Genomic DNA, 26,945 nt, shown 5'->3' with positions numbered 1-26,945 from the left:
GCCTAGTTTGCCTAGTGGCAGAGCCAGCCCTGCATACAAGTGAGAGGAAACAACGGGAAGAAATTATATGACCTGCATCCTGTTTTATTGTGATGCCAATGGTCAGCTGAATATGATAACCAGGGCTTTTATTGTAGCAGCAACTCCTTTGCATATTAGACTGCACCCCCCTGATGTAGCCAACCCTCCAAGAGCTTACAGTAGGCCCTGTAAGAAGAGCCCTGTAAGCTCTTGGAGGATTGGCTACATCAGGGGTGTGTGGCTTAATATGGAAAGGAGCTCCTGCTAAAAAAAAAAAAGGCCCTGATTATAACTTTGGATCCGATTCGATTAAACCTAGAGATGAGCTGCATTTCAAGAGAGCTATAACTAGCCAGAGAAATTTGTAGCAGACTATTCAGGTACTCGTGTCCATTTTCTTCTCAAGTAGATATTTTATTTAAATGGGGAAAAGACAGTGTTTCAAGGTTATACATTAGCAAATATATATATACTGCAGAATTCTACAAAGAAAAACTATGTTTTCCAACAGTGTTTTCAGAGCTATCTCATTAATTACGTCTATGTCACCATTCTGTTTATCCCTTAAAAAAAAAACAAACCCAGCCTCTAACATGTACTAAAGATTAGCTCAGTATGTCAGTTAAAGACGCATAGTTATGAGCCGCACGACGACAAAGAGTGATTTTCAATGCTATAAAACGAAACAAAAACAAATTGGTAGGGCTTAATAGTGTTCAACTAAGTGTGACCCATTCCCAAGACAGAGCATATCTGTTCTTTTTCCCTGGTGTGAATTAGCAGATGTCTCATAAGGTTTGAGTGCTGGCTGAAGCCATATCCACATTCCTGGCATTTAAAGGGCTTCTCTCCTGTATGGATTAGTTGATGTCTAAGAAGATTTGAGTGGTTATTAAAACAGCTTTTACACTCCAGGCACTTATATGGTTTCTTCTTGCTCTGAGTTCTTCGTCTTCTTTGTGTCTCACTGAAGCCCTTTTTGCACTGCCCCGTCTCTGTATTTTTATGTCTCTTAAGAGTTACGCTGTGGCTGAAACTTTTCCCACAATCCAGGCATTGAAAAGGTTTTGCTTCCTTGTGGATTTTTTGATGGTTTATAAGCCTTTCACTCAGACTAAAGCTCCTCCCACAATCCAGGCATTTATATGGTTTTTCGCCTTGATGGAGTAGTTGATGTTTCAAGAAGTTCGCATTTGTCGTTAACTTCTTTCCACATTCCAAACACTCATGCAATTTCTCTCCCGTGTGTATTCTTCGATGCATAGCAAGGCCTGACGTATGCCTAAAGCTCTTTCCACATTCCAGACATGTATATGGTTTGTCGCCTGTGTGGATATTTTGATGCATGGTGAGGTTGGTGCTTGCAATGAAGCTCTTTCCACATTCCAAACATTTATATGGCTTTTCACCTCTGTGGTTTCTTTGATGCTTTATGAGATATTCACTCTGCTTAAAGCTCTTTCCACACTCCAAACAGGTGTATGGTTTCTCACCTGTGTGGACCATTTGATGTCTAATGAGACTTGAACTTTGCACAAAGCTCTTTCCGCATTCTAAACATTTGTACAGTTTTTCACCTCTGCGGTTTCTTTGCTGTGGACTATGGTTGAAGCTATTTCCAGGCTTGTGGAAAAGATATGGTTGCTCCCTTGCATGGATTTTTTGATGTCTAACAAGACATGATCTTGCAATAAACCTCGTTCCACACTCCAGACATGCATAGGGTTTCTCATCGGTGTGCGTTCCTTGATGTGCATTAAGGCTGGATTTTCTACAAAACCTCTTTCCACATTCCAGGCATTTATATGGTTTCTCTCCTGTGTGGATTCTTTGATGCATAATGAGGTATGTACTATATGCAAATTTCTTTCCACATTCAAAACATTTATATTGTTTCTCTCCTGTGTGGATTCTTTGATGCACCTGAAGAGATGAACTTTGACTGAATCTCTTTCCGCACTGCAGACAATCATATGGTTTCTCCCCTGTGTGGGTATTCCTGTGTGCTTTAAGGTTTGCTATACTGGCAAAGGTTTTTCCACAAGTAGAGCATTCAATCCTTCTGTTTCCTTCCTGTATTTCTCCATGGAAGTTACCATTGAGATAAGCAATTGATTTACTATTTCCTTTACTGAGCTGGTTTCCCACCTGTTTTTTGGGGACATCATGATTCTCAAAGTCTTCTTCCACTTGTAGAGTCGTATCACTTTCCTCCAACACCTGACACATTTCGTTTTCACTGGCTGTGTCCCACACATCTCTGGCTGAAACAGAGAACCATGATAAAAATTTAAAGAAAAAACAGAAGATCCCATCAGGAAACGAGTCTACTGAAGCAATTCAAACTAGTGTGGAGAATTACAGAATACAAAGGATGTGTCTGTCAGGAAACTCCTTCAAAACTTGGTGGCGAGAACTTCCTGCCACCACTGAGACAACTGACTGAATGACGGTAACTACAAATCCAAAAGGGAATACCAGCTACCCAAGTTGGTCACTAAATAGAAACCCTTTTCTCTGTTGAAAATATGTTGTCTCCTATGGCAGCAATAACAACCGTTCTGTTCTGCTCTGGAATGTCATTGCCAACCTCTCAGAGAAAGGGCTACTTATTGGTTTCAACCTTATGCTTGTCCAGGTTAGAACTGCAAAATAGCAAACAGGGCTTTTTTGAGCAGGAATGCACAGGAACGCAATTTTGGCTGGCTTGGTGTCAGGGGGGGTGGCCTAATATGCAAATTAGTTCCTCCTGGGCTTTCTCTACCAAAAAAGTCCTGGATAAACATATGGATAAACATCTGGAGCAGAGGCCCATGAGTGGCTATTAGCCCAAGGTATAGATGGAACTCTCTGTCTGGGGCAGTGATGCTTTGTATTCCTGGTGCTTGGGGTGGGGGGCAAGAGTAGAAGGGTTTCTGGAGTCCTGGCCCCACTTGTGGACCTACTGAATATGACCCCTGGGTTTGGGCCACTGTGTGACACAGAGTGTTGGACTGGATGGGCCAGTGGTCTGTTCCAACATGGCTTCTCTTGTGTTCTCATGTTCTTATGAGACAAAGAGCCAGCAAACGGCTTTTTTTTGTTCTTTACTGATACAGATTTGTCACTCTTCATTTGGGCCTGATTTTGTTTCCCCATGTCAACATTTTTCATATTTTACCATAATCTTAAAACTTGGGGTTGGCACCATGTATCTTTGGACCACTGAGACACCTAGCCAGATGTAATAATGCTATGAAAGTTCCCAGCCCAAACCAAAGGAAAACCTCTGCCATTCTTTACAGATGACACTGTTGGGATGTACCAATGATGTAACTAATGATAGGGAAGATTTGTATCGTTCATTTGTTATTCTGAAGAGCTGAGAAAATCACTGGGGATCCCCGTCCCTGGTTGAAGAGCACATGGCCTGTTGTCCCAATTATATGTGCCCTATTTGCCAGTTCAGATGAAACAGAGCTTCAAAAGCCAAAGGGGTTACAGGGCAAGCATCCCACTACAAAAAGGCTGAGGAGCTACATCCCTTCTACCTCTTGCATGCCAGAATGTCTTTCCCACAGCTGCCCTTGGTCATCATAGAATCTTAGAGTTGGAAGTTATTCCAACTAGAGTCATCTAATCCAACCCCCTGCACAATGCAGGAAACTCATAAATATCTCCCCCTAAATTCACAGGATCTTCATTGCTGTCAGATAGCCATCTAGCCTCTGTTTAAAAACCTCATGGGAAGGCCTCCTCCAAGGAAGGAGAGCCCACTACCTCCCGAGGAAGCCTGTTCCACTGAGGAACTGCTCTAACAGTCAGGAAGTTCTTCCTAATGTTGAGCTGGAAACACTTTTGATTTAATTTCAACCTGTTGGTTCTGGTCCTACCTTCTGGGGCCACAGAAAACAATTCCACACCATCCTCTATATGACAGCCTTTCAAGTCCTTGAAGATGGTGATCATATCACCTCTCAGCCGCCTCCTCTCCAGGCTAAACATGTCCAGCTCCTTCAACCTTTCCTCATAGGACTCCTCTGGACCCGTTCCAGCTTGTCTATATCCTTCTTAAAATGTGGTGCCCAAAACTGAACACGACACTCCAGGTGAGGTCTTACAGAGCAAAGTGATACCATCACTTTACATGATCTGGACACTATACTTCTGTTGATACAGCCCAAAACTGCATTGGCCTTTTTAGCCACCGCATCACATTGTTGACTCAAGTTCAGTGTACGGTCTACTCCTAGATCCTTTTTGCACATACTACTGCTAAGACAAGTCTCCCCCATCCTACAGCCATGCATTGGATTTTCCCTACCTAAATGCATAATCATTTCCACCCCTGGCTCTACCTGTCCCCAGAATCTTCCACCTACCAACCATTTCAACACCCTTCCCACTTGCACCCTCCTGTTTTCCCCAGTCCTCTCACATCTTGGGGAGCTTGCCCCCTCCCTTCAAAGTTCAAAGTCACCAGCTCCATGTAGTCCAGTACCGACCCATCCCATGCTATTGCCCTCTAGTTAGAAATCCTGGAACTATTACAAATTCTCCACTTTTCACCTGCCTTCTTTCTTGTACTGCTGACCTTTCAGGGACTGGGAGCCTGAAATAGCAGCCACTGGGAAGTCAAGCCTTTCACCCAACAAAGGATGTTGCTTCCTAAATTAATTCAGGTGGCACAGTGAAGGGCTGTTGTGTCTCTAAAAGTCTCTGGTTTTATTCATTCCACTCTCAAGATTTGTGACTAGCTCAGGGTACATGGCTACTGAATCCCAGAGTCAGGAGGCAACCTCAGGAGGAAGGCCTCAGTCTCTATGCCCTGCTGTTCGCCCTCTAGAGGATCTTATTGGCCACTGTGTGGGATGGGAAGATGGAACAGATGCAATATTGATCTCAGGGCTTTTTTTATAGCAGGAACTCCTTTGCATATTAGGCCAATCCCTCCCTGATGGAGCCAATCCTCCAAGAGTTTACAGGGCTCTTAGAAGATATTGGATTTATATCCCGCCCTCCACTCCGAAGAGTCTCAGAGCGGCTCACAATCTCCTTTACCTTCCTCCCCCACAACAGACACCCTGTGAGGTGGGTGGGGCTGGAGAGGGCTCTCACAGCAGCTGCCCTTTCAAGGACAACCTCTGCCAGAGCTGTGTCTGACCCAAGGCCATGCTAGCAGGTGCAAGTGGAGGAGTGGGGAATCAAACCCGGTTCTCCCCGATAAGAGTCCGCACACTTAACCACTACACCAAACTGGCTCTCCTTCTTAGTACAGGGCCTACTATAAGCTCCAAGAGTATTGGCTACATCAGAGGGGTGTGGCCTGATATGCAAAGGAGTTCCTGCTACAAAAAAAGCCCTGGTTGATCTGATCTAGCAGGGCTCTTCTGATGTTTGAATAAAGGCCTTGGTCTCTATGTTCTGTTGTTGACTCTCCAGAGGAACTGGTTGCCCACTGTGTGAGACAGGATGCTGGATTAGATGGACTTTGGGATACATAAACTTTATTTCCCGTCAGTCTTTCTTCACCACTATGTCCTCATCCTCCCATCCTGAAAAACACTTACTTTCATCAGCTGTACTTTTGAAGAACATATCCTTGGGCAGTATTCCTGGAGAAGCCTCAAGCCTTTCTCTTGCTTCATGGCCTTCCTGAAGAAAGTCCTCCTCTTGGAACTCTGTCATGGCCTTTTTCATCCTTGGGAGACACAGAATACTGTAAGAACCACCAAATGTTCAGTTCTAGTTTCACCCACAAGGCAGGAGATCCCCAGGAGGAGGAGAATAGGCAGGTGAGACGGGGCAACAAAGGATACAACAGGGGTGGCCAAACTTGCTTAATGTAAGAGCCACAGAGAATAAATGTCAGATGTTTGAGAGCCACAAGACATGAATGCTAGAAGAAGGAAGGAAGGAAGAAATGGGGAGGGATAAGTAGAAGGCTGTCATCACCAACTTCACCTCTTTGATTTAATTCAATTTAGGCTTTTATTGAAAGTAATAAGCATGATTACAGCAAAAACCGGCTTTGGTAAAAATGGTTGACATTGATCAGAGCCCCAGATACCCACAGATCAATTCTCCATTATACCCTATGGGAACTGTCTCCATAGGGAACAACAAGGTGCACAGCAGACGTATTCTTCCCCCCCCCCTTGCTTTCTGATTACCCTGAAGCGGAGGGAGGGCCTCCAAATTGGGAGATCCCCTGCCCCCACCTGGGGATTGGCAACCCTAACTATATATAAACATCAGAATAACTAGAGCATACTTACAGATTCTCAGTGAGAAAGCTGGACTATAAGTTGTTCGACATAACCCGTGGCCGGGTGTATCTCCTGGCCCACTCAAGGAGCACACAAGGAGTCCTACAAGTAGGAGAAATGAACAGATTGCTCCCTAGGGGGAACGGACCCACAAGGCACCAAGACCTCAGAAAATCCCAGAGTTCTCAGAGGAATACAAGATTGACATGGGGGGAGGGGGGTTTATCCCTTTAATGACATAAGCAAATTATGCAAAACATACACTATCGGATAAACAGGTAACACACTGCATGAGTTGGCAACCTTCCATTGGCACATCCCAATTTTGGGGTGGACTTTGGGAAATTAGCAACAGTTTACATTTCAACAGAGACACAACTCCAAGCTGGCACCTCTTTAACAACAATAAAACAATTCTTTTTCCTGAGACGTGCTTTGATTCCAGGACACTGGTGTTGGTTCTAGGCCCTCTGTGTTCCTGTTATCAAAACTGCATTCCACAAGACCAAGCCTCTTCCTTAAATCACTCCCTTTTGCTCATCGAATGGTATCAACGCATATGCCTTCAAAGGGCACTCACTTGTCTCCTCGCTATACCTCCTCCCTGGCCTAAATTGCCCTCCGTCTGTGGAGGTGAGGCCAAATGTTATCTTAAGCAGGGCCACTAAGGTCTATTATTTGCTAGATTGGAATGAACAAAGCAGGAGTCAAGTTTCACCTTTAAGGCCAACCAAGTTTTATTCAGAACGTAAGCTTTCGTGTGCTCTCTAAGCACACTTCATCAGACGAGGGGATCAGGTATTGTGGGCTGAAATACATGCAGTTTGTTGATTAAGAGGCCAAACCGGTTGTGATCACATGGTGAAACAGTGTGCCTTGGCCATTTGGTCTGGATAGTCATAAAAGGTAATAAAGTTTCCTGCCAGTTGGTGTTTCTGCAAATCTAGGTAAATCACAAAAGGACATGTATTTCCTAGTTGTAGTCCACCTAATTGACTTATCCACATCAATCTATACATTATAAGCATCATTATAGTCTGAAGAAGACGACGACATTGGATTTATATTCCACCCTCCACTCAAGAATCTCAGAGCGGCCTACAATCTCCTTTCCCTTCCTCCCCCACAACAGACACCTTGTGAGGTGGGTGGGGCTGAGAGGACTCTCACAGCTGCTGCCCTTTCAAGGACAGAGTCTCAGAGCGGCCTACAATCTCCTTTAACTTCTCCCCCCACAACAGACACCCTGTGAGGTGGGTGGGGCTGAGAGGACTCTCACAGCTGCTGCCCTTTCAAGGACAGAGTCTCAGAGTGGCCTACAATCTCCTTTAACTTCTCCCACCACAACAGACACCCTGTGAGGTGGGTGGGGCTGATAGGGCTCTCACAGCAGCTGCCTTCTCAAAGACAACCTCTGCCAGAGCTATGGCTGACCCAAGGCCATTCCACCAGGTGCAAGTGGAGGAGTGGGGAATCAAACCTGGTTCTCCCAGATAAGAGTCCGCACACTTAACTACTACACCAAACTGGTCTGCCATTAGAAAACAAGAATACATAAAATGAAAATGGGTTTAGTATATGTAATGAGATAAATAGCCAATGTCCCTTATTTGAGTACGTCAATATAAAACATTATTCTGATACACTATTATAACAGAGAAATACACTGAAATACTGTGGATGTATTGGAATTAGGTTTTGATTCCTCAGCCGTCAAGCCTCTACAGCAGGAGTGGCCAAACTTGCTTAACATAAGAGCCACATAGAATACATTTCAGATGTTTGAGAGCCACAAGATATGAACATGGCTGGACTCGCTCTGGTCTACCAGCTCCTGAGCTGGAAAGAAAGCAGCTTTAATTTTAAATGTGTTCTCCAAGAAGGGCTGCCAGGACCAATTCAAGAACTATCTGGGGACTTTGAGGGGTGGAGCCAGGAGACTTTGGGGGTGGAGCCAAGAGCAAGGTTGTGACAAGCAGAATTGAACTCCAAAAGGAGTTCTGGCCATCCCATTGAAAGGGACCGCACACCTTTTCAATGCCTTCCCTCCGCTGAAAATAATGGACAGGGGCACCTTCTTTTGGGACTCTTAGCATTGGACCCCCTGGTCCAATCCTTTAGAAGCTTGGGAGGATGTTTTGGGGAGAGGTTCTAGATACAACGTTGAAAATTTGGTGCCTCTACCTCAAAAAACAGCCCCCTCTTTAGAGCCCCAGATACCTGCTGATCAGTTTTCCATTATACCCCATGGGAATCAGTCTCCATTGGGCATAATGGAGTGCCCAGCAGACATTTCCCTCCCCTCTCCCACTTTCTGATGACCCTGAAGCAGGGGGAGAGCCTTCAAATCGGGTGATCCCCTACCCCTGGCCACCGGTGGTGGAGGAAGAAGTGCATGTGGGGAAAGGTAGGGTTAAGACATCCAGGTTGGGAAACTTGAAGATCTCTAAGCATCCATTTTCTCCAGAGGATCTGATCTCTGTAGTCTGGAGAGGAGTGTAAATCCGGAGGATCCGCAGGTCCCGCCTGGAGGCTGGTATCCCCTTATTTAATCCTTTTTCTCCCTTTCCCCCCCCTCCCGCCCCATTTCTTCCTCCTTTCAGCTGCAAAAAAGAGGGTGCAGAAACCATCACCCAAGGAAGGAGCAAAGGGAAACGGGGAAGGGGAGGGTGGGATGTTCTCACCCTAATTTCTGCAGCTGCCTTCTTTTCCTCCTCCCTTCCTTGGCACTTGCATTGCACACCCCCCCGTCCCCCAAATCCTTCCCTCCCAAGCCCCCCTTTGAACTCACCCGCTCCCTCCCAGCCTTGGAAGCATCAAAGAGAAGCCGCCTTGGCTTGGGCAGGGAAGGAATTCGAATCTATGACTTTCGCAGGCAATTTCTCCTCCCCCCCCCCCCATATCCAACCTTTCCAAGAGACCGTCTAGGATTGCAACTCAGTCGCATTAACCCTACAGAGAAGATCTGAGAAGCAAGCTGGTGCTCACTGGGAAGCAGAAATGGGGTGGACTGGGGTTTCAACCCAAGGGTGACTTCCTTAGCAAAAACATGACACAGGGTTGCCATCTTCCAGACTGGGTCCTGGAGAGAACCGTGTGTTAAACAGTCATACAAACAAGAATACTTAGGCTCAGTTAATATTGCATAGATCTGTATGTGTTTATATCCCAAATACGTGATAAAACAATAGCTTTCACAGTTTTCCACTTATGACCATGCTTGTTAGGGGGAGGTTAGCGAGGCTGTGGCAAAATTGTTGGCCGACATCCTTAAATTTAAATCTGACCATGTATGAATGCATCTGCAAGCTCGGTTTCATTTTGATTTTATCTCCAATGTTTAAATTTTTATATTCTGTGTATTTTTATTTGCAACTGTTATGCCATTAAAGGTTTGGTATGGTGTGGTATGGAATGGAATGGAATGGTATGGACCATGATTGTTTTCTAACTGACCAACCATTAAAAGCCAATATGCAATCTTATCACTAATTGCTAAGCAACGAGGCAGAGTCCACAGTGAAGAGACAAGCTCTATACTTATGCAGTGTCACAGAAGGGGGACATACTAAAACTAGGAACAGTGCCCGCCCATAGACTATACACGCCTGCCAATAGAGAAAGCACACCTGCCCATAGGGAATAATGGAGACCACGCTTGCCCATAGGGAACAAGGGAAATTAGGCTTCTCCTAAGGACAGCGCTTCCCATAGACTATGTGGTCTCCATTATTCCCTATGGGCAGGTGTGTTTTCTGTTAGCAGGCATGTAGAAGACATTGGAAGAAGACATTGGATTTATATTCCGTCCTCCACTCAAGAGTCTCAGAGCGGCTCACAATCTCCTTTATCTCCCTCCCCCACAACAGACACCCTGTGAGGTGGGTGGGGCTGAGAGGACTCTCATAGCAGCTGCCCTTTCAAGGACCACCTCTGCCAGAGCGATGGCTGACCCACGGCCATTCCAGTAGGAGCAAGTGGAGGAGTGGGGAATCAAACCCGGTACTCCCAGATAAGAGTCCGCACATTTAACCACTACACCAAACTGGCATGTATAGTCTATGGGCACACACTGAAGAGCCCCGTGGCGCAGAGTGGTAAAGCTGCAGTATTGCAGTCTCTGCTCATGACCTGAGTTCAATCCCAATGGAAGCTGGTTTCAGGTAGCCGGCTCAGGTTGACTCAGCCTTCAGGTTGGTAAAATGAGTTGGTAAAATGAGTACCCAGCTTGCTGGGGGAAAGCGTAGATGAAAACTTGAAACGTTGTGAAAGCGACGTAACCTCAGAGTTGGAAACGACTGGTGCTTGCACAAGGGACTACCTTTTTATAGCCCCGTGGTGCAGTGTGTTAAAGCTGCAGTACTGCAGTCTGAACTCATAAGAACATAAGAGAAGCCATGTTGGATCAGGCCAATGGCCCATCCAGTCCAACACTCTGTGTCACACAGTGGCAAAAAATTTTATACATACACACACACTGTGGCTAATAGCCACTGATGGACCTCTGCTCCATATTTTTATCTAAACCCCTCTTGAAGGTGGCTATGCTTGTGGCCGCCACCACCTCCTGTGGCAGTGAATTCCACATGTTAATCACCTTTTGGGTGAAGAAGTACTTCCTTTTATCCGTTTTAACCTTTCTGCTCAGCAATTTCATCGAATGCCCACGAGTTCTTGTATTGTGAGAAAGGGAGAAAAGTACTTCTTTCTCTACTTTCTCCATCCCATGCATTATCTTGTAAACCTCTATCATGTCACCCCGCAGTCGACGTTTCTCCAAGCTAAAGAGTCCCAAGCGTTTCAACCTTTCTTCATAGGGAAAGTGTTCCAGCCCTTTAATCATTCTAGTTGCCCTTTTTTGGACTTTCTCCAATGCTATATCCTTTTGAGGTGCGGCGACCAGAACTGCACACAGTACTCCAAATGAGACCGCACCATCGATTTATACAGGGGCATCATGATACTGGCTGATTTGTTTTCTATTCCCTTCCTAATAATTCTCAGCGTGGTGTTGGCCTTTTTTATTGCAAACGCACACTGTCTTGACATTTTCAGTGAGTTATCTACCACGACCCCAAGATCTCTCTCTTGGTCAGTCTCTTCCAGTTCACACCCCATCAACTTGTATTTGTAGCTGGGATTCTTGGCCCCAATGTGCATTACTTTGCACTTGGCCACAACTCTCTGCTCACAACCCGAGTTCAATCCCAAAGGAAGCTGGTTTTAGGTAGCCAGCTCGAGGTTGACTCAGCCTTCCATCCTTCGGTAAAGTGAGCACCCAGCTTGCTGGGGGGAAAGTGTAGATGACTGGGGAAGGCTATGGCAAACCACCCCATAAAAAGTCTGCCATGAAAACATTGAGAAAGCAACGTCACCTCAGAGTTGGAAATGCACAGGGGACTACCTTTACTTTTTTTTATAGTCTATGGGCAGGCGATGTTCCTAGTTTTAGTACATCCCCAAGAAGGTGCTGTATACAACCAAAATGTATAATACTGTTATGCTGGTAAAATTTCTTCATCAAAAATGCATGGTCAGAAGAGGAATACTGTGAAAGTGATTGTTGTATCACGTTGGGATATAAATATATACATATATATGCAATATTAACTGAGCCTAAGTATCGTTGTTTGTATAATTGCTTAACACACGGTTCTCTCCAGGATTTAACCTTACCGTGTTTTCCTGTTGGCTGCCATCTTCCAGGCTGGGCCTAGAACTCTCTCGGAATGACAGATGATCTCCAAAGAGCAGAGAGCGGTTCCCCTGGAGAAAATGGCTGTTCAGGAGGGTGGGATTTAACATTCCTACTGCAATAGGATTGCCAGCTCCAGGTTGGGAAATACGTGGAGATTTGAGGGGATGGAACCAGACAGGATTTGGGGAGGGGTTGCAAGTCCCTCCAAGTCAACTGATCTCTGCTGTAGTAGCGAGAGATCTGCAGCCAGCCCCTGGAGGTTACAATCTCAAGCAAAATAGGGGCTTGAAATTTTGCTGTCCACCACTGAAGGGGACATTAACTCAGGAATACATAGATCCAAGAGGGCAGCCGTGTTGGTCTGAAGCAGTTGAACAAAGCAGGAGTCAAGCTGCACCTTTAAGACCAACCAAGTTTTATTCAGAACATAAGCCTTCGTGTGCTAAGCACACTTCATCAGACAAGGACACTTCATCAGACAAGGGGATCAGGTATTGTGGGCTGAAATACATGCAGTTTGTTGTTTAAGAGTGCAAACTCGCTGTGGTCACATGCTAAAACAGTGTGGCTTGGCCATTTGGTCTGGACAGCCATAAAAGGAAATAAAGTTTCTTGCCAATTGGTGTTTTTGCAAATCACAGAAGGACATGAACAGGGATATTGTTTTTTTTAATCTCATTACATATGCTAAACCCACTCTCAGTGAGTATAGCTATACATCCACAGTATTCCAATGTATTTCTCTTTTAGAATAGAATAACGTTTTATATTGACATATTCAAATAAGGGATATTGGCTATTTATCTAATTACATATACCTAACCCATTTTCATTTTATGTATTGTTTTCTAATGGCAGACTAGAATGATGTTTATAATGTACAGATTGATGCTGATAAGTAAATTAGGTAGCCTACAACTAGAAAATACATGTCCTTCTGTGATTTGCAAGAACACCAATTGGCAGGGAACTTTATTACCTTTTATGCCTATCCAGACCAAATGGCCAAGACACGCTGTTTTAGCATGTGACCACAACCAGAGAAACTTGTAACAGACCACTCAGGTACACCGGTCTCAAGTAGATATTTTATTAAAATGGGGGAAAGATGACATTTCAAGGCTATACATTAGCAAATATATATACTGCAAAATTCTACAAAGAAAAGATGCATCTTCCTACAGTGTTTTCAGAGCTAGCACGTTAATCACGTCTATGTTACCCTCCTCCAACATGTACGAAGGACTAGCCTAGTATGCCAGTTAAAGACACATAGTTATTATTCACATGACAACAAAGAGTGATTTTCTTTTCTTTTTCTTAATTTAATAGATTTTATTTTATTGAATCTAATCCAATACAAAGGGAGCATAGGGAAAGTAAATAATAAAAATATAAATCTACCATACAAGAACCCAATTTAGATCATTGGATGCATATAATAAACAATTTACAAAAACAATACATAATCTACTAGGTATTAAGAATTAAGAAATAGCCTACAATTCATTCTATTAGGCAAAAAGGAAATATTCCCAAAGAATTCCAAAACCGGGGCCCAAAGCAAAATATTAATCTATAGCCAAATCAGTATCATTTTCGAAGAAAGGGTAATCCATTTTCCCATTACATACTGGTCCCATAACTTATCATACCACTTTGTGGGGGTTTTCAATTTTTAGCAATCGTTGTGCAAACTATCGCCAACATTGTCAAGAGTAAAGGTTTCTGATCTTTACTCGCCAATTTATCGGGCTAGATAACAAATAAAACCAGTTTAAAATCTACTGGAATGGTTAGATCGAATATAAATTTTGTTTGCTTAGCCACTTGATTCCAAAAATTTGACACTGTTGGACATTCCCACCACATATGATATGGGGAGCCTTTAGTTTTACAATTCCTCCAACAATCAGGACTTGAGACCCTAGAGGTTTTACTTGTCATAGGGTTTAAATACCAAAGTGAATAATTTTTAAAAATTGGAGTTGAATATTCCATTGGAGTATTGGAGTTGAATAAGGCTTTTAGCTTAATGGCAGGGGAATTCCAGATCATTTTCCAATTGCTTTCCTCTAGCCAGCCTCTGAGGTAGCATTAAATTCCAATGTTTAATATAAGAGGGTGGATTTGAATGAAAAAGAGTCAATTAAATAATTATATTTTTTAGAAAGCCAACCTTGCTTGCCATTGCTCTCTAATAAAGAGTGATTTTCAATGCTATAAAACGAAACAAGAACAAATTGGTAGGGTTTAATAGCGTTCACCTAAGTGTGACCCATTCCCAAGACAGAGCATATCTGTTCTTTTTCCCTAGTATGAATAAGCAGATGTCTCATAAGGTTTGAGTGTTGGCTGAAGCCAAAGCCACATTCCTGGCATTTAAAGGGCTTCTCCCCTGTGTGGATCAGTTGATGTCTAAGAAGGTTTGAGGGGTTATTAAAGCAGCTTCTACACTCCAGGCACTGATACGGTTTCTTCTTGTTCTGAGTCCTTGGTCTTCTTTGAGTCTCACTGAAGCCCTTTTTGCACTGCCCCGTCTCTGCATTTTTATGTCTCTTGAGAGTTGAGCTGTGACTGAAGCTTTTCCCACAATCCAGGCATTGAAACGGTTTCGCTTCCTTGTGGATTCTTTGATGGTTTATAAGCCTTTCACTCAGACTAAAGCTCCTTCCACACTCCAGGCATTTAAACGGTTTTTCCCCTTGGTGGAGCAGTTGATGTTTCATGAAGTTGGCATTCGTTGTGAACTTCTTTCCACATTCCAAACATTCATGCAGTTTCTCTCCCGTGTGAATTCTTCGATGCATAGCAAGGCTTGAAGTATGCCTAAAGCTCTTTCCACATTCCAGACATGTATATGGTTTGTCGCCAGTGTGGGTATTTTGATGCATGGTGAGGTTGGTGCTCACAGTGAAGCTCTTTCCACATTCTAAACATTTATACGGCTTTTCACCCGAGTGGGTCCTTTGATGCATAATGAGGTTTGCATTCTGTCTAAAGCTCTTTCCACATTCGAGACAGGTGTATGGTTTCTCACCTGTATGGATCATTTGATGTTTTATGAGGGTCGTACTTTGCACAAAGCTCTTTCCACATTCTAAACATTTATATGGTTTTTCACCTGAGCGGTTTCTTTGCTGTTGTTGACTATGGCTGAAACTATTTGCAGGCTTGTGGAAAAGATACGGTTGCTCCTTTGCATGGATTTTGTGATGTCTAACAAGATACGATCTTGCAATAAACCTCTTCCCACACTCCAGACATGCATAGGGTTTCTCTCCCATGTGGGTTCCTTGATGGGCATTAAGGTCCGATTTTCTACAAAACCTTTTCCCGCATTCCAGACATTTATATGGTTTCTCTCCTGTGTGGATTCTTTGATGCACAATGAGGTATGTACTATATGCAAACTTCTTTCCACATTCAAAACATGTATATCGTTTCTCTCCAGTGTGGGTTTTTTGATGCACCTGAAGGGCTGAGCTTTGACTGAAACTCTTCCCACACTCGAAGCAGTCATATGGTTTCTCCCCTGTGTGGATATTCCTGTGCGCTTTAAGGTTTGCTATACTAGCAAAGATTTTCCCACAGGTAGAACATTCAATCCTGTTTCTTTCCTGTATTGCTCCATGGTAGTTACCATTGTGATAAGCAAATGATTTACTACTTCCTGTACCTTGCTGGTTTCTCACTTGTTTCTTTGGTACATCATGATCCTCAAAGTCTTCTTCCGCTTGTAGAGTATCACTTTCCTCCAAAACCTGACACATTTCATTTTCACTAGCTGTGTCCCACGCATCTCCAGCTGAAACAGAGAATGGTTATATAAATGTAAAGAAGAAATAGAAGATACAATCAGAAAATGAGTCTAATGAAGCAATTCAAATCACTGTGGAGTATTATTAGAATACAAAGAATGTGTCCAAAAGAGAATGCGAGCTACCCATGACATTCACTTATTAAAAATCCTTTCTTTGTTGAAAAGATAGGAAAAAGGAAATGCTTTCTCCCAAAGGAGCAATACCAGCCTTTCTGCTCTGCTCTGGAACACCGCCACCAACCTCTCAAATAATGGGCTGCTTATTGGTTTTGTCCTTCAAGTGTAGAACTGCAAAATTAGGAGATAAAGATATGGAGCAGAGGTCCATCAGTGACTACTAGCCACAAGGTATAAATGAAGCACTCTGTCTAGGGCAGTGATGCTCTGCCTTCTTGGTGCTTGGGGAGGGGGGCAAGAGTGGGAAGGCTTCTGAAGTTCTGGCCCTGCCAGTGAACCTCCTGATGGCACCTGGATTTGGGCCACATAGTATTGGACTAGATGGGCCATTGGCCTGATCTAGCATGGCTTCTCTTATGTGACAAAGAGTTGGCAAAAAGTATTTTTTTTTACTAATAAAGATTCTAGAATAAAGTTAGAGTCCACTGTTAGCTTTAATGCCAATATGTTTTATTCAAAGTATGAGCATTCATGTGCACACACACATTTTCTCAGATATGGAAGATAACCATTCAAATATGTAGACACAGGCTGAACAGTGAATTAGCATGTATCATGATCAAGATATTTTAAAATATGCTGAGGCAATACAGAAATAACAAGTTAAATTTATAGGATCAACAGCTGTTTGGGTTTTATTTAACAACACTGAAGCAATAAATATGTCAAAATAGGAGATAAATGTGTAAAAGAATCCTTTCTAATTGTGGGAAGTTAGACTTTGTGACACTCCATTTATCTCCTCTCAAGCATGAAGGTAACATATTTCAGTTTTCATTTCATTACACTACAATCACTACACTAGCATATTGTTCTAACTACTGTGCCAATATATCGTTCTGTAGAGATGTTCTGTCAGAGAAATCTATTCCTATATATTGCACTGAGTTACAAATACTATTCCGATGTATTTTTTTTTTAAAGGAATGCATTAAAATGCAGAGGTGCTCTCCTCTAGATTTCCCAGTCTTGTGGGATTCCTGATAACATTTGGACACAAATCTGACTTCAGAAATCACAAGACTGAGAAACTCGTAGGAGAACACTTCAACATCCCAGAACATTTTCTAGTATGATAATGTCCCAGACCTTGGATAACCAGCTGGAGATTGATGGAACTTGAGGTGATTTCCATTTTGAAGTAATTAGGGTTTTTGCTGCTATCGGCATGTTCGTTATCAGTGCTTGCCTAAATTGAGGTACTGTTGGATCTTGCCAGATGTCCAGGAAGATCAGTTGAGAAAGTAATGGAATTACATATCCCATTCTAATTTTGATTTGTTGCAAAATCTCATGCCAGAATGAAGTAATATGAGGACACTTCTACCCCTCTCTCGGCTTGGCTTCGCGAACGAAGATTTAAGAAGGGTGCAATAGTCCACGTTTGCTGCAGGCTCGCTGGTGGCTGACAAGACCAATGCGGGACAGGCAGGTCCGGCCACAGTAGCTGCAGGGAAAAGTCTGATTTGGGGTTGGTGCTGTAGCAGTGCGATTCTTCCTCAATCTCCTTTTGTCCTCAAGACCAGCTATGCGTGCGTTCTCAAAGGAAGAGACAGCCTGGTGGATGGTGTGCCTCCATGCTTTGCGATCTGAGGCTAGGTCAGACCACTGGTGATGGTTGATGTGACAGGTGCTAAGGGATTTCTTCAAGGAGTCCTTGTACCTCTTCTTTGGTGCCCCTCTATTTCGATGGCCGGTGGAGAGTTCGCCATACAGGGCAATCTTGGGAAGGCGGTGGTTTTCCATCCTAGAAATATGCACTGCCCAGCGCAGCTGCGTCTTCAACAGCAGTGCCTCGATGCTGGTAACCTCTGCCCGCTTGAGGACTTCAGTGTTGGTCACAAAGTCACTCCAGTGGATGTTGAGGATGGTGCGAAGGCAGCGCTGATGAAAGCGCTCAAGGAGTCGCAGGTGATGACGGTATAAAACCCACGATTCGGAGCCATAGATGAGGGTTGTCATCACAACAGCTTTGTAAACATTGATCTTTGTGCCTTTTTTCAGATGCTTGTTGCTCCACACTCTTTTGTGCAGTCGGCCAAATGCACGGTTTGCCTTTGCCAGCCTGTTGTCAATCTCCTTGTCGATCTTGGCATCTGAGGAGATGATGCACCCCAGGTAGCTGAACTGCTGGACTGTCTTCAGAACTGATTCACCCACAGTGATGCAGGGAGGGTGATAATCTTCCTGGGGTGCAGGCTGGTGGAGAACTTCTGTCTTCTTCAGACTAACTTCTAGGCCGAATAGCTTGGCAGCCTCTGCAAAGCAGGACGTCATATGCTGCAGAGCTGATACCGAGTGGGAGATGAGTGCAGCATCATCAGCAAACAGTAGCTCTCGGATGAGTTTTTCCATTGTCTTGGAGTGTGCCTTTAGTCGCCTCAGGTTGAACAGGCTGCCATCGGTGCGATAGCGGATGTAGACACCATCGTCCTCATCTAGATCTACTGCGGCTCTTTGAAGCATCATGCTAAAGAAGATCGTAAAGAGAGTTGGCGCAAGAACGCAGCCTTGCTTTACACCTGTGCCTATTGGGAAGGACTCCGAGAGGTCGTTGCAGTGTCTGACTTGGCCTCGCTGGTCTTCGTGTAGCTGGATGATCATGCTGAGGAACCTTGGGGGACATCCTAAACGTTCCAAGATTTGCCACAGGCCTTTCCTGCTAACGGTATCGAAAGCTTTGGTAAGGTCGACAAAAGTCACATACAGACCCTTGTTCTGTTCCCTGCATTTCTCTTGGAGCTGCCTGAGAACAAATACCATGTCGGTGGTGCTCCTGTTAGCTCTGAAGCCGCACTGGCTCTCTGGGAGGAGTTCTTCTGCAATGGTGGGCACCAGTCTGTTCAGGAGTATTCTGGCAAGGATTTTGCCTGCGATGGAGAGCAGGGTTATCCCCCGGTAGTTGGAGCAGTCTGACTTTTCCCCTTTGTTCTTGTATAGGGTGATGATGATTGCATCGCGAAAGTCCTGTGGTAATTTGCCTTGTTCCCAGCAGGTGACAAGTACTTTGTGAAGTGAGCTATGTAGTACTGTGCCCCCATGCTTCCAGATCTCTGGTGGAATTCCATCAACTCCTGCTGCCTTGCCACTTTTCAGTTGCTTGATGGCTTTAACAGTCTCTTCTAGGGTGGGGATCTCATCCAACTCTGTTTTCACCGGTTGAAGTGGGGTGAGGTGGATTGCTGAATCTTGAACAACGCGGTTGGCACTGAAGAGAACCTGAAAATACTCCGACCACCGGTTCAGTATGGATGCCTTGTCTGTGAGGAGCACTTGGCCGTCTGCACTATGCAAGGGACTCTGAGCCTGATATGATGGACCATATACTGCCTTCAGGGCTTCGTAGAACCCTCTTAAATCACCAGTGTCTGCACACAGCTGGGTTCTCTCTGCAAGCTTGGTCCACCACTCGTTCTGAATGTCTCGAAGCTTGCGCTGGAAGTTGCTACATGCAGCGCGAAAGGTTGCTTTTTTCCCAGGACAGGAGGGCTGAGCAAGATGTGCTTGGTAGGCAGATCTCTTTTTTGCCAGTAATTCTTGGATCTCTTGATTGTTCTCATCAAACCAGTCCTTGTTCTTCCTTGTGGAGAACCCGAGGACTTCTTCAGAGATCTGCAGGACGGTAGTTTTTAGGTGTTCCCAGAGTGCTTCTGGAGAAGGGTCTGTGGGGCAACTGAGGTCCTCAATTCTTGACTGGAGTTTTGCCTGGAAGGCAGATTTAACTTCGGCTGACTGGAGGCTGCCAACCTGAAACTTCCTCTGAGGGATACCTCCTCTCCTGGGGGTGGGTTTAAAGTGAAGACGGAGATTGCAGCGTACAAGACGATGATCCGTATGACATTCTGCGCTGGGCATTACTCGGGTGTGTAAGACATCCCGAAGGTCTCTCTGGCGCACCAGAATGTAGTCGATAAGGTGCCAATGCTTGGACCGTGGGTGCATCCAGGTTGTCTTCAGACTGTTCTTCTGCTGGAAGATAGTGTTGGTGATGGTGAGCTAGTGCTCCATGCAGAATTCTAGCAGGAGGCGCCCGTTGTCATTGCAGTTGCCAATGCCGTGTTTGCCAAGTACTCCTTTCCAGGCTTCCGAGTCTTTACCTACTCTGGCATTGAAGTCGCCAAGGATGATCACCTTGTCCTCTGTAGGGGTCTTCCGTACGAGGTTGCGTAGATCAGCATAGAACTTGTTCTTTTCTGCAGGATCTGCTTGAAGGGTTGGGGCATACGCACTGAAGAGTGTTGCATGCTGCTTGTTTTGAAGTGGGAGGCGCATGGACATGATGCGATCTGAGTGACCTGTTGGAAGGTTTTCGAGTTTGGAGACAATGGAGTTCCTGACCATGAAGCCAACGCCAGAAAGGCGGCTCTCAGCCTTTGACTTACCCGACCAGTAGAGGGTATAGCCAGCACCGTGTTCTTGAAGACTACCTTCCTCAGGGAAACGGACCTCACTGAGAGCTGCTATGTCGATATTCAACCTGAGAAGTTCGTGGGCAATGAGAGCAGAGCGTCGTTCAGGGCGACCACTGCCTACTGTGTCAAGCATGGTTCTGATGTTCCAACACGCAAGCTTTAGTCTTTGCACACTTTGTGAGGCAGGTGCATGCCTTTTCTTTGTTGTTATTTTTCGACCGCAAGTAAGGATGCCCGTTGACCGCGGCTAGCCAACTGGGGTGGGGGAGACGAGCTTTGTTTAGGCCACCTTTTCTAGGCCCCTCTCCGTGTGGAGCAAGCAGTGCTGTCCCTAGATAGGGCTGCTTGGTCGTTCAGGGTGCTGCCGAAAGATGCTTTCGTCTCCGGGTTAGCATCAGGCGACCAATATCCTGAACCGCCTACATGCAGGATCGGGACTGCGGCTTCCAGTGGCACCTTCCACCTGCCGTTTCGCCCCTTGCCTATCGCTGCAGGACTTGATGCGTTGTGGGTTGTGTGTGTGGATATGCCCTTCAGGCCTGCGCAGAGGAATTTTTTAGGTGAAGCGCAGTGTGCGCGGTACTGGCTCCACCCTTTCACCTGGGGGTCATCTGCCATGGCCCAGTAAGCCGGGACGCCGGCAGTGAGTCCTCCAGGTGGTAGGTGTTACATTAACGAGCTCTATCTGCCCGGGTTTGATGTTAGAGTTTTCCTTCTCTTAGGCTGACGAAGTTGGTGGGCCCAGCCTGCCCATCCGGTTATACCGCCGGACAATTCGGTCGCACCATGACGTAGCAAACTCTGTGAAAACGGGGGGGACCAGCGAGAAGGTGTTGCTACGGATGCAGTAATGCAGGAGAGGCCATTGCAGTGACCATCTGCCAGGCATAGCCAGACAGTGACCACGCGGCGTTCACTACACCAGGAGAGGAGAGGCTATGTATTGCGCATGCACTTTCCCTGGGGGGGTAGGATTCCCAGAGGGAGCCCACCCCCCAAAACACTTCTACCAGCAGTGGACAAAATCACCTACTTCACCACAGTTTTTCCAGCATAATGGAGAGTGGTTAGATGATATTAAGGATAGTCTTTTAGGTGTAAGGTACCACTGTGTTATAATTTTGTAAGATATTAATTTTGAACTGATCAGTTCGGTGCGGAACAAATCAGAGGACCAGTTGTGGTTTTTTTGTCTCTTTTCTATTTAATAACACTTTTTTTATTTCTCTCTTTTTCTACCTTCCTTTTCTTTTACTGTGCTAGTCGTGGATCGCACCTAATTATAATTACCAGATAGTAAATTTTGGAATAACCTGTAATAGTTTGCATAGAGAATATTTAGGCAGTTAAGAATTCATATATTAAGAATGCATAATTAATAGTTTAATGATAATATGGGTTCAATTAGATTAACTATGTTTTGATACAGGAATTATTGTCTTAGCCTTAATTTTGTTTTCATCTTGACCTCTCTCCTTGGGTAGAAAATGGTCTACATATCTAGATGGGGAGGGACGGTGGCTCAGTGGTAGAGTATCTGCTTGGGAAGCAGAAGGACCCAGGTTCAATCCCTGGCATCTCCAAAAAAGGATACAGGCAAATAGGTGTGAAAAACCTCAGCTTGAGACCCTGGAGAGCCGCTGCCAGTCTGAGTAGACAATACTGACTTTGATGGACCAAGGGTCTGATTCAGTATAAGGCAGCTTCATATGTCCATACATCTTTATAACTTAAAATCCTTACTCAATATTTTATTGAGAGCCAGTTTGGTGTAGTGGTTAAGTGTGCGGACTCTTATCTGGGAGAACCGGGTTTGATTCCCCACTCCTCCACTTGCACCTGCTGGAATGGCCTTGGGTTAGCCATAGCCCTGGCAGAGGTTGACCTTGAAAGGGCAGCTGCTGTAAGAGCTCTCTTAGCCCCACCCACCTCACAGGGTGTCTGCTGTGGGGGAGGAAGGTAAAGGAGATTGTGAGCCGCTCTGAGACTCTTCGGAGTGGAGGGCGGGATATAAATCCAATATCTTCTTCTTCTTCATTGTATGTATGTAAGTATTTATGCTTGTTTACAACCTGATTCCATAAGTTTAATTAATTGTATATTAATGTTAATATTGATATTAACGTATATATTTTTTAAAATTCAATAAAAATATATATTTTTAAAAAACATCCCAGAACATTCAATGAGTCACCTCAAAGTAGCTGTTTTATGGCAAAGGAACTTTGGGAACAGAAGGAAAATTGCTGCATTACAAGTTATTACAACACCAAGAAGAAATATCCCCCCCCAGGACTTAACAGAGATATTGGTTTCTTATTTCATTACATATGCTAGACTCATTCTTACCAAAAGGGGCTATACATCATCATCCTCCCTCCTTGAAAAACACTCACTTTCATCAGCTGCACTTTGGAGGAATGTTTCGTCAGGCGATATTCCTGGAGAAGCCTCAAGCCTTTCTCTTGCCTCACAGCCTTCCTGAAGAAAGTCCTCTTCTTTGAACTCTGTCATGGTATTTTTCATCCCTGGGAGGCAGAGAAGACTGTAAGAACCCCCAAAATCTCAGTCCCGGTTTCAGCAAAGGCAGGAGATGCTAACAAGGAGAGGAATGGGCAAGACTGGGCAACAAAGGATGCAGAAAGAAGATCAGTAACCTCATCATACCTCATTTATTATTCTCTCTGCTGCTATCCCTTAGAAGTGTAGATTGCTACTTAGGGAAAGTCGCCTTCTTTCTGGCTTCCCTCCCCTTTCCGCATGCATTGCCATCTCACTCCACTCCCCAAGATATAAGGACAGATGGACTCACATTCTCGCTGTATCTGAAGAATTGAGCAGTGACTCACGAAAGCTCAAGCCCTGCCACAAATTTTGTTAATCTTTAAGGTGCTACTGGACTCATGCAGGGGTGGAATTCTAGCAAGAGCCCCTTTGCATATTAAGCCACACCCCCCCATGCAGCCAATTCTCCATGAGCTTACAAGGCTCTTTTTTGTAAGCTCTTAGAGGATTGGCTACATTGGGAGGCGGACACTGATCCTTCTAAGCTGAGTTAGTGTGAGCTAGCTCACAATTTTCTAGCCTCCAGCTCACACATTTTTGTCTCAGCTCAGGAAAAATGGACCTAAAGCAAACTAATTTATGCAGTAGCTCACCACTTTAATGCCAGTAGCTCAAAAAGCAAACTTTTTGTTCACAAGACTCCATAGCTTAGAGGGAGCATTGGAGGGGGGGTGGCCTAATATGCAAAGGAGCTCCTGCCAGAATTCCAGTCCTGGTCACTCATGTGTTTTTCTCCCATAACCCAGCATGTAAGTTTTTGTCAGACTGCCTGTTAAAAGGGAAAATGGGGAGGAGGGGGATCTTCTAGGCTTTGACAAGCTAAAGGCCACTTTGTTCTCCCACCTTTTGGTGTAGTAGTTAAGAGCAGCATATGCTAATCTGGAGAACTGGGTCTGATTCCTCACTCCTCCACACAAAGCCAGCTGGGTGAACTTGGGTCAGTCACAACTCTCTCAGAGCTGTTCTCTCAAGAGCCGTGCTCTCAGAGCTCTCTCAACCCCACCTACCTCCCAGGGTGTCTGTCGTGGGGAGAGGAAGGAAAGAAGACTGTAAGCTGCTCTAAGACTCCGAGTGGAAGGCAGGGTATAAATCCAACTCTTCTTCTTTAGAGGATGTAAAATGAGAATGGTATCAAACTGCACTAGACCATGCATGGGCACTCATGCATAGGCATTCATGCATAGTGAATTCCACGTGTTAATCACCCTTTGGGTGAAGAAGGACTTCCTTTTATTCGTTCTAACCAGACTGCTCAGCAATTTCATTGAATGCCCACTAGTTCTCGTATTGTGAGAAAGGGAGAAAAGTACTTCTTTCTCCACCTCCTCTATCCCATGCACAATCTTGTAAACCTCTTATCATGTCATATTTAAACTGCCAGCCCCCCACCCCTCCAGCCACCAATGAGGGAAGCGAGGGTAGGATTGCAGGTTCAGGTTGGAAAACTCCTGGAGATGTGGGGATGGTGCCTGGGGAGGACATGGGGTAGTGTCATGGAGTCTGCCCCTCTAAACATCCATAAGAACATAAGAGCAGCCATGTTTGATCAGGCCAATGGCCCATCCAGTCCAACAATCTGTGTCACACAGTGGCCACAGTGTATATACACACACACACATACATACACATACTGTGGCTACTAGCCACTTATGGACCAATGCTCCATATTTTTATTCAATCCCCTCTTGAAGCTGGCTATGATTGTAGCCGTCACCACCTCTGTGGCAGTGAATTCCACGTGTTAATCACCCTTTGGGTGAAGTACTTCCTTTTACCAGTTCTAACTCGACTGCTCAGCAATTTCATGGAATGCCCACAAGTTCTTGTACTGTGAGAAACGGAGAAAAGGACTTCTTTCTCTACTTTCTCCATCCCATGCATAACCTTGTAAACCTCTATCATGTCACCCCGCAGTTGACGTTTCTCCAAGCTAAAGAGCCCCAAGCGTTTTAACCTTTCTTCATAGGGAAAGTGTTCCAAACCTTTAATCATTCTAGTTGCCCTTTTCTGCACTTTTTCCAATGTTATAATGTCCTTTTTGAGGTGCGGTGACCAGAATTGTACACAGTATTCCAAATGAGACCACACCATCGATGTATACAGGGGCATTATGATACTGGCTGATTTGTCTTCAGTTTCCTTCCCAGCATGGCGTTGGCCTTTTTTATTGCAATCGCACACTGTCTTGACATTTTCAGTGAGTTATCTACCACGACCCCAAGATCTCTCTCTTGGTCAGTCTCTGCCAGTTCACAACCCATGAACTTGTATTTGTAGCTGGGATTCTTGGCCCCAAAGTGCATTACTTTGCACTTGGCCACAATGAACCTCATCTACCACGTTGACGCCCACTCACCCAGCCTCAATAGATCCCTTTGGAGTGCCTCACAATACTCTCTGGTTCTCACCACCCTGAACAATTTAGTGTCATCTGCAAACTTAGCCACTTCACTGCTTACTCCCAACTCCAAATCATTAATGAACAAGTTAAAGATCATGGGACCCAGTACTGAGCCCTGCGGCACCCCACTGCTTACCATCCTCCACTGCGAAGACTGCCCATTTATACTCACTCTCTGCTTCCTATTAATTAGTCAGTTTTTGATCCACAAGAGGATCTGTCCTTTTACTCCATGACTCTCAACCTTACTAAGGAGCCTTTGATGAGGAACTTTATCAAAAGCTTTCTGGAAGTCAACGTAAACAACATCTATTGGGTCCCCCTTTGTCCACACATTTGTTCACCCCCCTCAAAGAACTGTAACAGGTTAGTGAGGCAAGATTTTCCCTTACAGAACCCATGCTGAGTCTTCTCCTGGAGGACTGACCTCTGTAGCCTGGAGATGAACTATAAATTCTGGGGATCCCCAGATCCCACCTGGACGCTGGGCATCCCTTTACTTAAGCCTCCCCCCCCCATCGTTTTGTAGAAAAGCAGGTGGTGGAGCTCATTAGCAGAACTCATTAGCATACACCCCCCCCCCCACCAGCGAAAAGCAACCTGAGGCAAGAAAGAAGAGTCCCCGGCCACCGAGGCCTGCTTGAGCTGGCTAGAGATCCAGCCAGCCCAAGTCAGTCTCACTCACCTGGGGCTCTCCTTAGCCAACACAATCACCTGGGGCCCCAACAATCAAAAGGCCTGCAAGCCACTTGCCACCCAAAACCACATAAGTGAAGAAAGGGTGGCGTGGGCTTCTCCAGGGATTAATGAGGGCTGCTGGGGGTGTGGCAAAACTCCTGGTGGCTGCCCCTAATCCAGGGATTGTTATGCAGCTGCACCTACTATTCAATAGACAAGAGAGGTGGGGAGAAGGGGGGGCATCAAAAAGGTTCAGGAGCTAAGCTCCTGTGAGCTCCTGCTGAACTCAAGGCCTACCCAGGTCTCACCTGGAGGCTGGGCATTCCTTTATGTAATCTTTTTTCCCCCTCCCCCTCCCCTCCATTCTGGTGCAAAAAACGGGTGCAGAAACCATCTCCCCGGAAGGAGCAAAGGAAATCTTCACACACACACACCCTCTGTTTTGCAGCCGCTTGCCTTTCCTCCTCTTCTTTCTCTCTGCCTTGGGTCTTGCAATGCACCCCTCTTTTCACCCCCGACCCCCCACTGATCTCACCAGCTCCTTCTCAGCTTCGGGAGCTTCAGGGAGAAGCCGCCTTGGCTTGGGACAGGAAAGGAATCCGAATAAATGACTTTTGCAGGTCGTGCCCCTCCTCAGGCCCGTCTAGGATTGCAACTCAATCGCCTTAACCCTTGGAGAGCTGACCCATAGGGTGCTTTCCCACACTAAATAATGCATTTTGCAAGTGGATTTTTTTTTTGCTGTTCTTACACAGTGAAAATCTATTTGCAAAACACAATTTAGGCTTGCCAGTCCCCAGTTGAGGCATTCCCCCCCCTTCTGATGACCCTGAAGCGGGGGGGGGGGGGAAGGACCTCCAAAAGGGGTGTGTGTGTGAGAATCTCCTGTCCCCAACTGGGGATTGGCAAGCCTAATGTGTTT

General features: G+C 45.2%; 2 protein-coding genes across 3 annotated transcripts; both read right to left on the bottom strand.

Annotated features, from left to right (window-relative positions):
• Positions 1 to 414: 414 nt before the first annotated feature.
• Positions 415 to 5,698, bottom strand: LOC132571100 (zinc finger protein 883-like). Its single transcript, XM_060237777.1, has 2 exons — positions 5,571 to 5,698; positions 415 to 2,285 (listed from the first exon to the last, which is right to left on the bottom strand). Exons 1-2 carry the CDS (start codon positions 5,686 to 5,688, stop codon positions 742 to 744), a joined length of 1,662 nt encoding a protein of 553 aa, XP_060093760.1. The 5' UTR covers positions 5,689 to 5,698; the 3' UTR covers positions 415 to 741.
• A 7,345-nt stretch (positions 5,699 to 13,043) lies between these two features.
• LOC132571101 (zinc finger protein OZF-like) lies at positions 13,044 to 26,655 on the bottom strand. Of its 2 annotated transcripts, none has more exons than XM_060237779.1 (3): positions 26,559 to 26,655; positions 22,776 to 22,907; positions 13,044 to 15,775 (listed from the first exon to the last, which is right to left on the bottom strand). In XM_060237779.1, exons 2-3 carry the CDS (start codon positions 22,903 to 22,905, stop codon positions 14,235 to 14,237), a joined length of 1,671 nt encoding a protein of 556 aa, XP_060093762.1. In that variant the 5' UTR covers positions 22,906 to 22,907; positions 26,559 to 26,655; the 3' UTR covers positions 13,044 to 14,234. The 2 variants fall into 2 exon arrangements, with proteins under 2 accessions (XP_060093762.1, XP_060093761.1); XM_060237778.1 differs by having other exon boundaries at positions 26,458 to 26,631.
• Positions 26,656 to 26,945: the final 290 nt, after the last annotated feature.

Source organism: Heteronotia binoei, chromosome 5 (genome assembly GCF_032191835.1).
Source record: "Heteronotia binoei isolate CCM8104 ecotype False Entrance Well chromosome 5, APGP_CSIRO_Hbin_v1, whole genome shotgun sequence".
Lineage (NCBI taxonomy): Eukaryota > Metazoa > Chordata > Lepidosauria > Squamata > Gekkonidae > Heteronotia > Heteronotia binoei.
This window is presented reverse-complemented; position numbering and strand designations above follow the sequence as displayed.

Bases quoted from the DNA above. Each gene is read 5' to 3' on its own strand.
- LOC132571101 (XM_060237779.1), bottom strand. From the start codon at position 22,905: ATGAAAAATACCATGACAGAGTTCAAAGAAGAGGACTTTCTTCAGGAA. The intron at 15,776-22,775 runs GTGAGTGTTTTT...TCTCTGTTTCAG, and splicing joins CCAAAGTGCAGCTGATGAAA to CTGGAGATGCGTGGGACACA.
- LOC132571100 (XM_060237777.1), bottom strand. From the start codon at position 5,688: ATGACAGAGTTCCAAGAGGAGGACTTTCTTCAGGAAGGCCATGAAGCA. The intron at 2,286-5,570 runs GTAAGTGTTTTT...TCTCTGTTTCAG, and splicing joins CAAAAGTACAGCTGATGAAA to CCAGAGATGTGTGGGACACA.